The sequence below is a fragment of the Nymphaea colorata genome, chromosome 1 (genome assembly GCF_008831285.2).
Source record: "Nymphaea colorata isolate Beijing-Zhang1983 chromosome 1, ASM883128v2, whole genome shotgun sequence".
Taxonomy (NCBI): domain Eukaryota; kingdom Viridiplantae; phylum Streptophyta; class Magnoliopsida; order Nymphaeales; family Nymphaeaceae; genus Nymphaea; species Nymphaea colorata.
In genome coordinates this window covers 39,880,526-39,897,085 of record NC_045138.2, presented here as the reverse complement: position 1 = coordinate 39,897,085, position 16,560 = coordinate 39,880,526, and the positions used below count along the sequence as shown (strand labels likewise).

Genomic DNA, 16,560 nt, shown 5'->3' with positions numbered 1-16,560 from the left:
ATTGGAATTCGGCACAGCCAAAGATATCAAAAGATTACCCATACCGTCCAATAATTTGGATCTTTACAAAGGGTCACCTTTTTGAGAAGAATCCACCATATTAGACTGGTTGTTTCTCAGCATCCAACTTTGGTAACTTTCGGTTAAATTATTGGAAGCATATTTGTCCAGCCATGGGTCTAGAGAAAACTCTAATATCTAAGGGGGTTAAAGCCCACTAAAATTTCATTATTTAAGCGAAGCTGCTGCAAAAACACACAAACTTTAATATAAATAGTTATGAGCAAATCCTAATCCAATAAGGATCTTGCGATGACATCCAAATTCAAGCACAGATAGAGTAAAAATGAACAAATCAAGATCCTCTACCACCTTCTTCTTCTTTGTCAAGAAAGGAAAGGAAACTGCAGAGATGCCTCTTGGGATAAGACTTTAATTCAAGGCCGGGCTATGAGATTGGCCTAGGACTCCACAAGGAAAAAGAACCAAAGAGAATCCTATATGATACAGTACTGCTAAGATTATACACCAGCGACCCAAGCTCGAACTCCGGGCAAGTCACATATTGAGTGGAACTTTACGAGGCATGATTGAGTTCGACTGGTTAAAGCATGTGTCACTTGATTCATATATTTTCTTTTCTTTAAATGAACATGAAAAAGTACAAAAAAGGTACTAAAATTCATCAAAACATAGCAACATACACTTGAAGATGAACAAACTGACTTGTCGAGTTTAAACAAGTTGAGCTCACGTAAGTTGAATCGACTCGTTTATAACTTGAGCTCGAGTTTACACGGACAAAGTTCGAGTAGAACCCGAGTGGGCTGGACTCATTGTACATCTACAGATACAGCCCTTTGCATAAGCTACCAGCTCAATGAATTTGACAAAAACAAAATAAACTATCGAAAGATCTGCATGGCGCTTATTAAAATCTCAAACCTTAAATATTACAGCAACAGAAGAAATGACAATGAAATGCAAACTTGATTTAAACGCTAACTCACATAAATTCAACGGATCCATACACCTAATCTTATTTCACAAAAGGACACACCAGACAAAGTCGAAGTTTCCGAATGAGCGTTGATCTAAACCCAGTTGTAGCTTGGTGCCAGCAAACTAAAACCAAGCCGTCGTAGACCATTTACGTGTCTGACAATATAAAGACAAATTCTGAACTTGATGGTCAACAATCAGCAGCTTGAAACAGAGCTCATGCTGCCATTGCCATGAGAAGAGCTCAAGGCACCTGCAGGATCAGATATCGAATCAAAAAGCGTAGTCAACGTTAGGAGGTAGATCTGATCACTCTCGATCATTGTTGGTATCCGCACTGTTTTGAAAAAGTTTAGGTCGAATATTATTTTCTTCTTTTAGATCTCCGTGGTTGCGTACATTGTATGCAATGTAACAAGTGTAGGACACATCGCATTGAAAGAGAAGTATGAAAAAAATGTGAATTTGATAAAATATCTCATCTTCCTTTTCTAACGACCATTCATTTGAATCTCGCATTGCTTCTACTTGTTCTAGATTGACTGTTCAAGCTTAAGGATCTACCTAATTGTATCTAGCCCTCCTTGGCTGTTCGATTTCGTTTCTTGCTTCTACTCTGCCGCTTGTCTTTTTTCGTTGTATCCTTGCATCCATTCACGGGTGAAGCCAACATGGATCTTGGCCTCACTTCAATTTTTTTAAAAAAAAATTACATATAAATTTTTAAAAAATTTTAATTGTTTTACATAAAAATTTTGAGTCATATAAAAAAAGTGTCCCATTAATGCCCTTTGAGTCATATAGAAAAAGTGTCCCATTAATGCAAGTTGTTTTCCGTCCTTTGAGTCATATAGAAAAAGTGTCCCATTAATGCCCGGTTATGCTCGTTTATAATAAAAAAATTTCATCGCTCCCCCATTGTCAAATCACTCCACGGGATCTTTGAGCGCCACAATTTTATTAAAAAAAATAGTTAAAATGATCATTTGCAAATAGTATTCGTGGACGCGCTTTATTGCAGACCATATTTTTCATCTTTTAAATTTGAAAAATATAATTTCATTTTTTTTTTTATTGGACATTGAAAGCAAAAGATACAACTTATATTGTCCTGTTTTATATCACCACGGACAGATTCAATCTCATTAAGGACAAGTAAAATTTGCCTTATCAAGTTAGATTGAAAGGTGAGTTTTTGCCGGGATTCTCATAGTCGTATGTTCCTTATGGGGCAGAGCAAGATGTCATTAATTTGGCACCAAATGCTTCGGTGCAAGTTAAAATTAACCGTGGACGTGGAGGCCAAGATAAAGGCCTTTATGGCTTACACTGTTTCAACAAGCTTTTGGAAAAACAAAAAACGTGAAGTTATTCTTAGCCGACGCACAGCAGAAGGAAAGAGTGCATTAGATTCTTTGGACTTTCCACTCTTGTGAAATGCTTGATCTTATATCATCTTTGTCAAGTAGGGTTTGACCTTCTCTTTCTAAAAAAACTAAAGCCTTAGAGTATACAGACTTCTTTGATACCTTGAGATACCACTCCTTCTGCGCTTCAATTTGTACATCGGTGGCTCCTAATATATAATACAATGAGTTAAGATTCAAAATAGAAACTAGTCGCCCATCAACTCCTATCCGATTCTATTGTGTCAATTCCTTTGGAGATAATTATAGCATCAATTGTTTTGAACAAAGTATTTTTATACATTGACAAACTACTTGGAAGATATATAATGGTTAATGAAGGGAAAACTGTTGTTGTTGAAAAAAAGCCCTCTTATCTTTGGACGTGGAAAAGATTGAAGTCCCAAAAATCTCCAATTCATTGTTAAAAATGGCTACAGTGCGGTACATTGATGCGTGTGCATCATATGCCTGGATGGCGCATGCAACGTAGTCTCGGAATTTACTTTCGACATGTCAAGACAAGCAAAGGGATAACCATTCAAGTTAACAAGACTTTGTTGTAGCCATAAACTTAAAAATAAGTAAGCAACAATTAAGCAAGAAGGACAAACTTCGCCTTTGAAAGAACAACAAAGATACATTAATTGACTGATTTATGAGTTTGTTTGACATCATAACCTATTTAAAATCTAAAAAAAAAAAATTGAAGCAGATTCATGAACGTAAACTAACGTCACTTCCACGGGTAACACATGCGTTACGTGTGGATATCAATCAGCTGACTTTTTAAAATTTGAGGCTTTGATGAAACATGCTAAAATATTTTTAAATTAGTGGAACCCAAATTCTTTAGTTCCGACGTCGGGCTGACTTTTTCTCAGTAGATGATCCATTGACTTTTTAAAGTTGCACCGGCGGAGGTCGTCTCCGTCTTCCACAACGACACCTAGGGACGAAACCATTGGTGAACGCCACTTCAAGTAAATCCAAGCACCACCCAAGTCTTTCATTCACCAACAACCAGGAGAGCAGTTTAACTCTGCAGCGTAAAAGCAAGAGGGCTGAGCACACATAGTGGAGAACCAGCAGGAAGCGATTGCAAGGTTCTCCAGCTGCCGAGGTGTACCCTTTGAGATCACACCACCTAGGGACAGCCCCCCCTCCATCAAGCCGCCGATGGATAACATCGACGGCCCGTCGGCATGGCTTCCGACGAAGTTCACCTCCACTTTCAGCCAGGTGTTACCCTTCCGAAGCGCCGTTGCTCGCTCCATAAGCCGACCCAGCAGCCACTTCTGTGACGTGGAAGCTGATCAATTCGTAGCCGACGGAGGTGATCAGGAGCAGTCCGTCATCGTCGATTTAGAGAATCCGGCGCATATTGCCGAAGACAAACGGGTCGCAGTGACGGTTGCTGGAGCGAAGCAAACGAATGCTGCTACCAGAAAAACCTCGTCGTCAAGGCTCTCAGTTATACTGCTCGACCAAGACTTGTTCACAGTCTACAAGCGCCTCTTCGTCGTCTCTTTGACGATCAATCTCCTCATGTTAATACTGACGGCCACCGGAAACTTCCCTTATGCGAGAAACCGCGCCGCCCTCTTCTCAGTCGCCAACATCCTCGCCCTAACGCTACGCCGAAGCGAAGCATTCTTGAGAATCGTTTTCTGGCTGACGGTGAAGTTGTTGGGGAGGCCGTGGGTTCCCCTGAGCCTGAAAACCGCGACCACTTCCCTTCTGCAATCCCTCGGAGGTATACACAGCAGTTGCGGCGTCGCTTCTATCGCCTGGCTCGTCTATGCTCTTGTTCTTTCTCTCAAAGATCGAAGCAACACATCTTCGGCTACCCTTGGAGTGGCCTTCACCATACTTGTTCTCTTGTTTCTCTCTGCCTTGGCTGCCTTCCCCTTAGTTCGCCACCTCCACCATAATGTGTTCGAAGGAATCCACCGGTTCGCCGGCTGGACTGCCCTCGCTCTCGTCTGGGCCTTCGTCTTTCTTACTGTCTCCTACCAGCCATCTTCCAATTCGTACTCTTTTAATTCTTCCAAGCTGATCAAGACCCAGGAGTTCTGGTTCACCCTCGCCATAACCGTGCTTATCATCCTTCCATGGCTCACTGTGAAACGAGTGGCGGTGAGGGTCCACGCACCGACGAACCATGCAAGCATCGTCAAGTTCTCCGGCGGCATGAAGGCCGGAATCCTTGGCCGGATAGCTCGGTCGCCGCTCTCCGATTGGCATGCCTTCGGAATCATATCCGACGGGAAGAAGGAGCACATGATGCTGGCTGGTGCGGTTGGGGACTTCACCAGGGGCCTGGTCTCGAACCCACCGAGCCAACTCTGGGTTCGTGGGGTGCACTTCGCCGGCCTGCCCTACCTTGTGAACATGTACAACAGGGTGCTACTAGTGGCCACAGGGTCGGGTCTCTGCGTGTTTCTCTCCTTCCTTCTTCAGCGGAGCCAGGCTGATGTTTACCTGGTGTGGGTAGCCAAAGGGATGGAGCAGAACTTTGGAGAGGAGATCATGTCCATGGTGAATTCATACCCTAAGGAGAAGATGATCATCCACGACACTGCGGTTCTCGGTCGGCCGAACATCGGCGAGTTGGTGCTGAAAGCTGCCGAGAAATGGAGCCCGGAGGTTGTGATCGTGACAAGCAACCCAGAAGGCAGCAGGGACGTGGTAAACGCATGCAAGAATGCAGGAGTTCCGGCGTTTGGTCCAATTTGGGACTCTTAATCCACTCTCTGGTTCACGTTAAACGAGGCATCATAGTTGAAATTAATATACTATCAATGACTAGCAAGAATGGAGCCTAAGTTGTTTTGCTTGTAACGGTGTCCGACCGTACCTTCAATGTGACTTCACTTAAGATGGTGATTGATGGCATGGATAACTTGTCCATGATGTTATTGGTGTTGTATTATTAGGACAAATAAAATGCTGCTGAAACACTTTGATGTAAAAGACGCGAGACACTGCACTACTTTCTTGAAATGGAAATGGCTCACTCAACTAAGGGAGTATTTGGACAAACTAAAAAAGTCCTTGTATGGTCTAAAATAGTATCCCGGAGCATGGTATTCTAAACTGAGCACCAGTTTGATGGATGAGTGCTTCAAGTTTAGTGAAGCCGATCACTCTATATTTGTGCCTGTTTCCGAAGATAGAATTATAGTAATAGCAGGTTATGTAGATGATAGAGTAGTGACAACCAAGTGTGTATTAGCAAGACAAAGAAAATGATGCAGAAACACTTTGATATAAAACCCCTGTGGACACTGTACTACTTTGCTGAAATGGAAGTAGCTCACTCAACCAAGGGAGTGTTTATTTAACAAAGAAAATATATGCTGGACTTACTGCAAGAAACTGGCATAGTGAACGCCAAAGGCACCGGCACGCCAATGGAAGTTAACTTGAATTTAAAATGTGACAAAGGAGAACTCTTGACCAATGGAAGCAATTTTGAGAGACTGATTGGTAAACTAATCTACCTGTCTACAACAAGACTAGACATCTCCGACTCAGTAAACTTACTGAGCCAGTTTGTGCAGCAACCATGGAAGCCTCATTTAGAAGCAGCGGACTGCATTCTGGGATACCAGAAGAAGACACCTGAAAGAGGAATACTATTTCAAAGAAGTGGCAACCTGGAAGTTCAGAGTTTTGTCAATGCTGCCTGGGCAGGGGACCCTAACGATTGTTAATCAAGTATTCCAATTTGATGTCGCTGAATTTCTTTGTCGAGCATATAAATTGAATGATACAAGATAGAGGAATTACTACTCTGTCTGAAATCTTGCGGTGCACTCAACCTCTGTTCTTCCTTTCTCTCTGTTCATGCAACGCCCAGCGTAAGAGCGCCTCAGTCTCGTCTTCTCACGAGTCAAACCAGAATAAAGTTATTGTTGAGATCCATACCTGTTTGGATATTGAAGAATCCTCCAAAAGGTCTACATCATCTTCTCACTGCATCTCAGAATCAGATTGCACGCATGTGATCACTTTATGTAACTGCAATTTGCCGGCCTGAAAGAATTGTGACAAATTGTGTATGTATGGCATGAGATGTTTTCTAAACTGCGTATTTACCTGTTCACTGTTAGAAATGAAATCCTTTCTTCATTCATCATTCACATACTCCAGTTTCGATTCTTGTTTCACCAAATTACACAACGTAAAGTAGGTACACGGTTATGGCGTCAACTGCAAAGAATAAATTAGATTTTATAGATTGTTCAATTTATGAAAGGATGCAAATACAATCGTTCTCTCATGGATTATCAATGCTTTCTCAAAGGAAATTACAGATAGCGTAATGTATACAACCTCTGCTACAGTGGTCTGCTTAGATTTGTGACGGGATTACAATTTACATACAGTACAGCGCCACGTAATTTCAGATTAAAGTGGCGATCAATCGTCATGTACAAGACTCACAATATATCACAACTTACTATGAAAAGCTTAAATCCTTATGGGACAAACTCGCCTCATAGGACCCACCGCCTGTTCGCTCCTGTGGAGTAATGAAAAAGATTGCAAAGTAGCAGCAAGAGTAGAAAGTTTTAAAATCTTTTATGGGCTTCAATGAGACATACAATCGAATAGAGGCCAAATGCTGCTTATTGATCTCCTGCCATCTATTGGAAATCTCTAATACTGCTGGAAGAGAAGGCAAGAGAGGTCCGTCTTCTTCCCTTTAATGAGGAGCACATTAGCCTAGCTGCAAGATCAGGTACATCTGGTGATCACCATTATCATGGAAAAAGTCAAGACGTTCATAAGTGCTCATATTGTCATAATAGTCCGGCACACACAAAGGATTGCTGTTATAAATTGCATGGGTACCCAAACAATGTTAGAAATTCTGCAACTAGACTAGACAAGGCGATGATTGAAAAATCTTCGAAGTGCAGACGAGTGCTCTGATGCTGCAATTTTGGCCCCATTTGTTACCGAAGTGACTCACTCAAGTTTCTGCTCTCGTAACACCCGAAAGCAATAAGGTTGTTGGTAAGCAACTCGTTCAGTTACTCAAAGAAAAAAAATTCCTATTCCCATGTCAATTTTGCAGGCATATCTACTCAAAGACTTGTCCAATGTCATGTATGTTCCTGCATTCAAGTTCAATCTCTTATCTGTCAATCGGTTGATTGAGTCGTCAAACCTTAATCTCATTTTCAATTCTTCTCCTTGCCATTTGCAGGACCCAATGTCCAAGACGAGGATTGGAGTTGGTGAACATAGGGACAGTCTATATTTACTTCACGTCACCAGCATGTAGTTCAACAAGCTGAAGTTCCAAACCAACCATGTTTCACTTCAGTTTTGAGCCCAATATTTGGGGTACATTCATTGCACAGTCATTGTGTGTTCTTCCTACCGAACGACCCCATATATGCAATGGAAAACAAATTGATGCAAGCCTAATCTCAATATTCGTGCATAACGATCACTTTCAACACTTAATAGGCTCAATTATAGGTTTTTTCCTTATTCACACATTCTAGGGCTTGGATGCATCCAAGCCCTCAATTTACAACTGGGTTTAAGCAAGTGGGTTTGAAGCGTGCTTTGGAGATAACCAAACAACCTATAATTGTGATTTGACAAGGTTCCAACTCCCTAACAACATTTTCTATAACTGAGTAGATGTCCAATTATGAGTGTCCCATTAATGGATATTAAGACACCCACATTATTTTTTTCAGGGGAAGAGAGAAGGTAATGTATATTTTTGCTTATCCAGGCAATGCTAACTACCACATATTGACTTATCAATTCAGAGATGCAACAAAAATTACTACACATATTCTGGATGGCCCAAAAGAATCCGATGAAATATATTCCTTTCTGCTGTATCCATGATTGATTGGAATATGACATGAGGAATTATGCTTGAAGCAACAAGGACAGCGACGGCCACATGGTAGTTGGCAGTTTAGTGTTGATTAAACGCCAATTATGGAACGCGCTTCACTAAATGACGAATCCCATTTGGAAGACACATCGAACTGTTCTTTCTTTCGGAATTTCTGGATTTCATCTACCTGAACTTGTACAGCATCTTCCCACGTCAGTTCAAGAATCATGGCGACCAACTTAAGCAATCAAACTTTGAGAATTTTGTCGATTTCAAAGGATTGAAATAAGATTAGGCAAAGGATTGAAATGCAGCCAAAAAAACTGAATAGAAGCTAAGGCTGTGAGGATCAATAAACAAAATTTTTATTACCCGCTAGTATCTAATGTTCATGATAACAGATATATAATAACCTTCTTTTTCCTTCCCTGCTCATTGGAATGGGAGAATTTCTTCGCAGATACAACCGTGGGTAAACGATGTACAACACTACTGTGGTGAAAGTCAACAAGACGTAGACTTGCTGAGGGGCTTGTGATGTTGCTGCTGCTGCTGCTGCTGTTGTTGGGCGTGACAGTCTATCTGAAATGATTGTGCTTTATCTTTCAATTCCTGGAACGCCCTCATCGTCTCAACATCAAAACCACCAGCAAACTGCAACCAAAAGTAGGGGAGGCTTAAATGTTGATCTAATAATGCCTGTAAAATTTGTCATCTCCAATTTCAGGTTAAAATATAAAAATTTTGGATTTTTGCACTCTAGCTGGAATCTAGAAAAGAATAGGAATATTTCCACCTTTGAAATAGATTGACCAAATGCAGACTAGGGCCTTTCGACTTCGGATTTCACAAGAGGTTAGCTAACGAAACAAGGTCAACATAAAAATTTAGTAAAGTATTTTTGGCTTTCTGTTCATTTTATTCTGACTCTATTTCTTTGCAGGTTAGAGACCTAAAAGTTCAACGGATGAAGAACAGGACGAGTTATTTTAAGAATATCACAATTAAAGAGCTCCATTTCGAAGCAGCCGTAGTAATAACGTATTAAATATGAATAGGGTATTGATAGGTGATGCCAGAATTTAAGGGGAAAAAAGACCTACGAGGATTTGATCACAAAGTGGGCAAGTTTCTATGGCAGCGTTCAATATTTAACTAGTATCACCATGAGGTAAATGTGAAAAGGGACCACCCTAGGGCAATTCAGGATGCTGAACCACCCACATCCCTCTTCTGCCTCTGTATGGGCCTTGGATGTGCTGTTGGGACCAAAGGACCATCTAATCTTACCAAAAGAGCATCGAGTAGCATTAAAGCATAGCAAACTACCGGCCCACGGTTTCATCTGATTCGATAGCATTTGTTGAGATTCTGAAATATACAGAAGTTTGTTGAGATTGGACGTATTACCTGATGCACCCGAAAGGCGAACCTCACTCCCTGGAGCATCAACTCCTCTTCTTCTGGGCCGCCTACCGATTGCAGCTCTGCAGCCACCCTCTTCACGTATTGTTTGGCCAGCTTCACAGATGCAAGCTTGATCTGCACTCTCAAAGCAGACCTCATCAATCCCCTTTTCATTGAATCAGGAGAAGAAGAAAAAGAAGAAGGGCAGAGTTCTGCAATTTCTTTACTATGTACCTGGCTGACAAATCCGGTATCCAACATCCAATCAGAAGGAATCTGAAACGCTTTGTATTTCTTAGTGGCAGCTTCCCTCATTCTGGATACCCCGTACACACACTGCTCCAACCTACCCAACATATTTTTAAATCAAGTGTAAGGACGAATAGATACAATATCTAACTTGAGACCCTCACTCAAAAGGAAACTCAAGTAAGGAAAATTAAGATCCATAGTTTCAACAACCCTAACGAGGCACTCTACGGCTACAGAATCTGGACCATAGCACCAATGCCGCGGAGATGGCGACAATTCCAGACTTCTTTTAAAACCTGCGTGGTTTCTCTCAAAATGGTAAAACTTTTTATAAAGCCATGCTTGTACTGAAAAATAAATTAAGCAACGAACTTCGAAGCACACTAGCAGCATGGCGAATACACGTGTCAAGAAGTCGGAAATAATTTTGAATTTGTATCTACGGAAGTAGGTACAACTTTCAGTTGGTATGAAAATTTTTCATATCTTTTTTTCAAATGAGAGATATCTACGGAACTGAGGATCGATTTTCAGGTGGTGTTGGACCATATTTTAATTACCCTGAGAGCAGACATAACTTATTAAATTAACCGCCATGATTCAACTAAATCGATATTTAACTCCGGCAAAGTAAACGTCCAATAGACTTGACAGCCTGTGCTGTGAGCCTAGACTGATGCAGCAGATCAAGACAATACAGAGTCAAGTGGGCATTGTTAAAGGGATGTTGGTCTCGATGGAAGGACCTAAGGAGGAGGGGGGGCCGTGATCAGGGCCTACGCCGGAAGCTCGTCGACTCCGTGAAGGCCCACAAATTTTTAGACGAGCTGGGGGACTTGAGCAAGAGGCGCAAGCGCCCTCTTGTACAGGACCCAAGTTCCAAACTTTACTCAACGGCCCCACGAAGGTCAGAACCAACTCCATGGTGTGTCCTTGCTGACAGTAGACAGCGAGGCGGACCAAGGCCATCCCATCCATGGCGTGGTAAATTAAAAGAGCGAAAGGGGGTGCTCACTTCTCGAACAAAGACTGCATCTTCTTGAGTGCTGTACAACAGGGTTGGCGAAGATCGTCGCGGAAGGACGAGGCTTCAGATTCAATCTTCTTCATGTCACAGTAACCGAATGCCGCCTCTCTCATTGCATCCGCCTTGTGCTCGGGCCAGTCGAAGTGCTTCAGCACGGCTCTCTCGTCAACCTGATTGAACGAAAAAAGGCAGAGCCAGCAGTAGCGGCTTCGTGTTAGGATCTACATTTTGGCGACACGACTGATGAGAGAGACGAGCCAATGAACAGTACCAAGAAAGCAAGCTCGTCGTCGAGCCACTTTACGAAGGCCACAACGTCTTCTATGTCGGTGAACGCCGCGTTCAAGACCTCCTTTATAAGGAACCGGATGAAATCGCCTTGAGTTTCTACGTCCGATTTTATCTGCAAAAAATAGGAATCCACCAAGCGAGGCGGTCAAAAATGAGTTTCTGGAGGCACTCAGTGACGATACTGTACCATTTAACAAAGAAAGTGCAAGTAAAAACTGAAAAGAAACTCGCTGGGGACTTGTAAAGGACCGCAAGGTGATACTCTTCCAACGCTTTTCCAGACAATGGCTTTTCCTTTCGTCAAAACAAAAGGTTAAAAAAAAAAAAAGGAAGAAGACAACTCCAATTAAATCTACAAAAGCAGGGCAACTATCTACGCAGATCATAGACAGAGACCGGTGGTCGACCTGCATAATACATTTATTGTCTTTAAGGAGAAACAAGATGTTTTACTGGCAGAGATGCGGTTAGCTTTACGAAGGATGACAGCTACAGGACTCTCCATTCCTCTGGCAACATGACAAAGAATACAGAAACGAGACGAATGTGTGGTGGCTTTCTCGTGACCCTCCTCCCTCCATAATGACCACCTATGAGTATCTCGATGGCCACCACTTACTTCCAAAACCGGTGCTCCGTAGCAGGTAACAATTTCCAGAAGAAGCGATTTACCACTTTATCTATCTATCCCCTTTGATCTGGATATGAGGGCGGCGTTCAAACTTCTAACGCCAACATATGCAAACTTATATTTGCTAGCCAAATTCCCAGCCTTCCGGACCACCTGGGACTAATCCAAAGCTCGAGCGACAAAGCCTCGCCTCAAATCTCTTTGAACAAAAACCATTAAACACGTACAAAACTATTGAGAGATATATCCCAGTATTCAAGAAATCGATTCACCTACTAAACGGAAGCATCTCAGTTTATCCTATTGTTCTGGACAAGTTGGTGTATCCCAGGCGGACGTGCACAGAGTAAAACAAACAAAAAAACAAAAATGAGAGGAACAGGAAGCAGACATTGCAATAAAGTCCTTCAATCATTCCATGGAGATCTGGTGGTCAGGAGGAAAAAGCGGGAATGAGGGGTTCATCATTATTATATCTTCCGGCATACTCAGGAAGAGATTATTAGACGGTGGCATATAACCACCACCAGGAACCGGAGGACCCGGCCAAGAATCAGTGTAGGCTCAGACAGCCCAGCTGCGACCAGGCTTCGTATTGCACAAGCTTCACTGAAGCGTTGGGAAGGACGAACCAGGACCCACCTCTGTGGCACCACCTCTGTCTCGAGGTTGGCCCGCCAAGGGCTATTGCCGAAGAAGATGACAAAATGATCCCACCTGGTCCGAACGGCCTCGACCCCGCAACGGATACCGAACGTACCTGTGGCGGTGCTGTTGCTGTGCACATAATGGAGAAGCTATTACTTCATTACAACAACAAGAAGCAGGACGACACTGCAGAATCCCGGGTGCGGAACGATGTGGACCGCTCGGTCATCCAGATCGACGGCCCTCGATCAATTCAAATTTTAGGCGCGGGTCCCACAGTAACCTTATCGTGTTCATTCCTCTTTCGGGTAATGTTGTATTGGCCTAATCAGGGTAACCCGTTTGTCACATTCGATGTGAGGGTAAGCTAAGGAACCGCAGCGAGATTCGAATACGGGATCCCTCGGATATGAAACCAGCACCTGACCGTTGCGGCATATACATTCTGTATAATTAAATTCGATCCGGACGCTTACGGTCCCGGGAATAGGTTCGTAAATGGGAGATTTTCTTGGGGTAGAATGGGAATAAGAGAAAAGTAGGACGGGACTCACCGCGAGGAGATGCGACGACCGGTTCTCGATTTCTCCGATCATGTCCCGGGGGTTGGACGTCGCCGGAGTGTCCGCCGGGCCGCTCCCGCCGGGTTCCCTCCTCGAATCCCTTCGCATGAGAGAATGATAGAACTCCACGACTTCTGGCACCCTCCGCACTGCTGCCGCCGGCTTTTTCGGCTTTAGGGTTCGCATCGGAGGGGGCGGAGGTGGAGGTGGCGGTGGCATCGAGGGCGGTGCGGCTGACGGAGCTTGGACGTCGCTTTCTGGCTTCCGCAGTTGCGGTGGCGGTGGCGGCGGCGGTGGTGGAACTGGTGGAGGCATTGCCGATGCTGCGGCGCGCTCTGCAATCGAGTGAACAGACGAGACCGTGGACGACGAGGAAGGCCTTGGCGGAGGCTTCGGGATCCTCGGCTTCCTTGAGAGCGTTACCGATGACTCCGCTGAACTCTCTTCCTTCTTCTGATCAACAGGAACCTTCGCGCTCTCTTCGCTCTTAAAGCTGCCAGCGGAAACCGTTTGCATCGGCGGCGCCCAAGCTGTCTTCTTGATGCTCTTTGCAAGTAGACTCGACTTCGAAGAGTAGTCAGCCATGCTCTGTAGTAGCTTCTGCGAAGAAGAAGAAGAGGACGAGCAGTCCTCAACGTCTTCGCCGGAAGCCGACCTCCTGAGCTCCTCATTCTCCCGTTTGAGCTCCGCGACCTCCTTCTCCATCTCCCTCTCCCTCTCCTCTGCTCTCCTTCTCATCCTCTCGGCATCTTCCTTCTCCTCGCCGATCCTCGCCCTGTCCTCCTCCAACTCGGCCATCGAACGCCTCAACGCCGCGATCTCCTCCCTCAGCCCCTCATTCTCCGACTCCAGACCTCCTATCCTCTCCTTCTTCTCCCCGATCTCCTTCTCCAAAACCGGCACGATGCTGGCCGACTCCTTCACGAGCTTGTACTCGAGCACCTCAGTCTGCAACCGAGACGCCGTATCCTGCAGTTCCTCCACCATCTTCACCAGGCCGGAGACGTACCGCTTGTCGCAGACGCAGTCCGGCGGGCGCGGCTGCACCTGAGCAGCCCTGGGGAAGTAGACGCCGAAGGATCTGGAGAAACTGGGCTTCTGGGACGACTTGTTAGTCGCCGGAGTCGACTGGCACTTGGGGCTGCTCGTCTTCGGCGTGGCGGGGCTCTTCTGGAACCCCATCGCCGCCTTCACCTTTCCGGTCACCATTCTCCCCCCCAAAAAAAAAACAACGCTCAAAAAGGGAAAAGGGGAGAGGGACTCCTACACCTCCTCCTGCTGCTGCATTCTCAGCTCGCTATCTCTAGGGACGACGTGTGTGGCAAAAGTGCCAGCAAGAGAGTGCGAGTATGAGTGTGACGTATGGAGAAAGACTGATAAGGAGATGGGTAAAGAAGGGCAGGCGGAGACGAAGAGGCGATGGGCAAAAGACAGAAACGTGAAACAAAGTGGGCGAGAAGAAAGGGAGATTTTATTAAATATGAAACGCCATTGCCGAGGAACGGTCGGCTTCTGGGATCCTGTCTGCAGTAGAGGCTGAAGGGAAAAAAAGAAAGGAGCTCATTATTACTTAAAAGTAAAATTCAAAATCGTTGCGAAATTACGCGTCCACCCTCGTCCTTCCTTCGCAATCCCAACCAGCTTCTCTGCGTGGGTCAAACGAGGCACGAGGAGAGGACTCGCTAGCAATTGGTACAAAGGACATGGGCAGCTCGGGAATTTGGTCGCTTCAAACGCAAGCCAACGGCAACGACCGCCCTCTCGTTTCAAACAGACACACGGGACGTTGGCGCGTACAGTTGACACCAAATGACCTCTTCGCCCTCCAAACTGTTCCAACAGTACCGCGGCACCTACTCGAACGTTTGCGTGCTTCCGAAGGGCATACAGACCACTGTCGTGGGACCTGGCGGGTCGTACGACACTTAGGACATTTTGGTCATTTCAAAGAAGAAAGTCCAAACCGGTCCTCTGTGAAGATGAAAACCATAAGACAGAGAGTGGTTCAGGTACGAAAAGCGCGTTTCGAGAAATCCGAGTCGCCTTTTTCTGATTCTAGGGGGAAGATCGGGAAGGAGAACGTATCGGGATCGAAAGCTAATGGGAGTAACGAACCGGTGGATATTTAACTTCTCCCTCCCTCCCTCCCTCCCGTTTTTTTTTTTTACCAAGGTAAGAAGGCGCATGGTAAGGAAGAAGAAGAAAGAGAAGGGATGAGGTGGGGGCATTGAAGGAAAGGAAATGTGGAAAGGACTGTGAAGGCATGCCGCTCATCGGTGCAAAGCATTGAATGCGAGAGAGCGTCCTCTACTCCCAGGGGACAGGACCACTCTCCTTCTCTCTCTCGCCCTCTACTCTCATTTGCCATTCATTTCACCCGATACATTTCCGTCTGGATCCAACTCTTTACGTTTATTCTAAGGGGTCCTTTTTTTTTTTTTTTTTTACTTTTGTTTGAGGCCTCAAAAGTTTTCACACGCTTGTCTGCTGTCCTACTTTTTCTCGGGTGAACAAATGGTATTAATTTCATCTCAAAAGTCTTCTCATTCTCCCTGCCTTTAGGGTCTTGAGCTGCGTCGGTGTCAACGATAGCAACAGTGCACCCTTCAATTTAAATGTCGCACCTTACCACCTTAAGACACGGGAACATAACGTCAATGAGAATCAAACTAAAAACTTATCGTCCTGCTTCATAATAGAGTTCCACAATATAAACTATTGAACAACGTATTTTGTTCGTCAAGGATGTCTGAGGATTGGATTGGGATCAATTATCTGACTGAATTTTGTGAGTTAGACCAAAAAAAATTGAGCCGGGTACCGTTTTGGAGATGATAGTGGATCAAATTTAAATTCAGACTCCATTTTATCTAGATATCTGATGCGATTCGTATTGGAATTTGGATTCAATTTTAAAGAATATTGTATACTTGGTATTTACTTGATTTGAAAGTCGGTGCTTTACATATTATCGTAATGGTAGTTTGGTTTCAGATGTAAAAATAGAATCAAATGTGTATTGGATTCGGATCGTAAGTTTACCAATCCTGTTTGAATGCATTCTAGACTTTTATTCACTTGTTTAAAAATCCAAATCCTAATCTGAATATGTGAACATCTGATGAAAGGGTGAAGTGAATTCAAATCCGATCCATCCACATCCTTTAAGTTTAAGCTTCCATTCCATCCGTTATGCCAACCTTGTTGAATCTTCATGAAATTATAAGTTGGGGTAAAAACATTAGCCAATGTTATTATAAAACACAAGCTTGTCAAATAAATATATTTCCGATACATTGAATTTATATAATATGAGGTTTGTCGATAGTCCGTATAAGACCGATGCATGCGACAGAGACTTGGACCACCATGGTCCTCAGGCGAGCAAGAAATTCCATTTGTCGAGCGAAAAGTAGGCCTGTCTGGCCTTGCTGCGTTCATACTTGGTTCAGTTC

The 16,560-nt window shown here is 44.1% G+C and overlaps 2 protein-coding genes across 2 annotated transcripts; one reads left to right on the top strand and one right to left on the bottom strand.

The window, feature by feature from the left end:
• The first annotated feature begins 3,587 nt into the window (after nt 1-3,587).
• On the top strand, nt 3,588-5,156 carry LOC116246793 (adenylate-forming reductase 06235-like). The gene has a single exon (XM_031618660.1). It carries the CDS (start codon nt 3,588-3,590, stop codon nt 5,154-5,156), a length of 1,569 nt encoding a protein of 522 aa, XP_031474520.1.
• A 3,477-nt stretch (nt 5,157-8,633) lies between these two features.
• On the bottom strand, nt 8,634-14,623 carry LOC116246336 (protein CHUP1, chloroplastic). Its single transcript, XM_031618166.2, has 6 exons — nt 13,097-14,623; nt 11,244-11,375; nt 10,961-11,142; nt 9,928-10,039; nt 9,697-9,828; nt 8,634-8,940 (listed from the first exon to the last, which is right to left on the bottom strand). The coding sequence occupies exons 1-6, from the start codon at nt 14,312-14,314 to the stop codon at nt 8,791-8,793; spliced, it is 1,926 nt and encodes a 641-aa protein (XP_031474026.1). The 5' UTR covers nt 14,315-14,623; the 3' UTR covers nt 8,634-8,790.
• Nucleotides 14,624-16,560: the final 1,937 nt, after the last annotated feature.

Excerpts from the sequence above, each read along its gene's own strand:
- LOC116246793 (XM_031618660.1), top strand. The coding sequence starts at position 3,588 with ATGGATAACATCGACGGCCCGTCGGCATGGCTTCCGACGAAGTTCACC.
- LOC116246336 (XM_031618166.2), bottom strand. The coding sequence starts at position 14,314 with ATGGTGACCGGAAAGGTGAAGGCGGCGATGGGGTTCCAGAAGAGCCCC. Across the intron at positions 11,376-13,096 it reads GGTCGTCGCATCTCCTCGCG|ATAAAATCGGACGTAGAAAC; the intron begins GTGAGTCCCGTC and ends TATTTTTTGCAG. Across the intron at positions 8,941-9,696 it reads TCGCCTTTCGGGTGCATCAG|TTTGCTGGTGGTTTTGATGT; the intron begins GTAATACGTCCA and ends TTTTGGTTGCAG.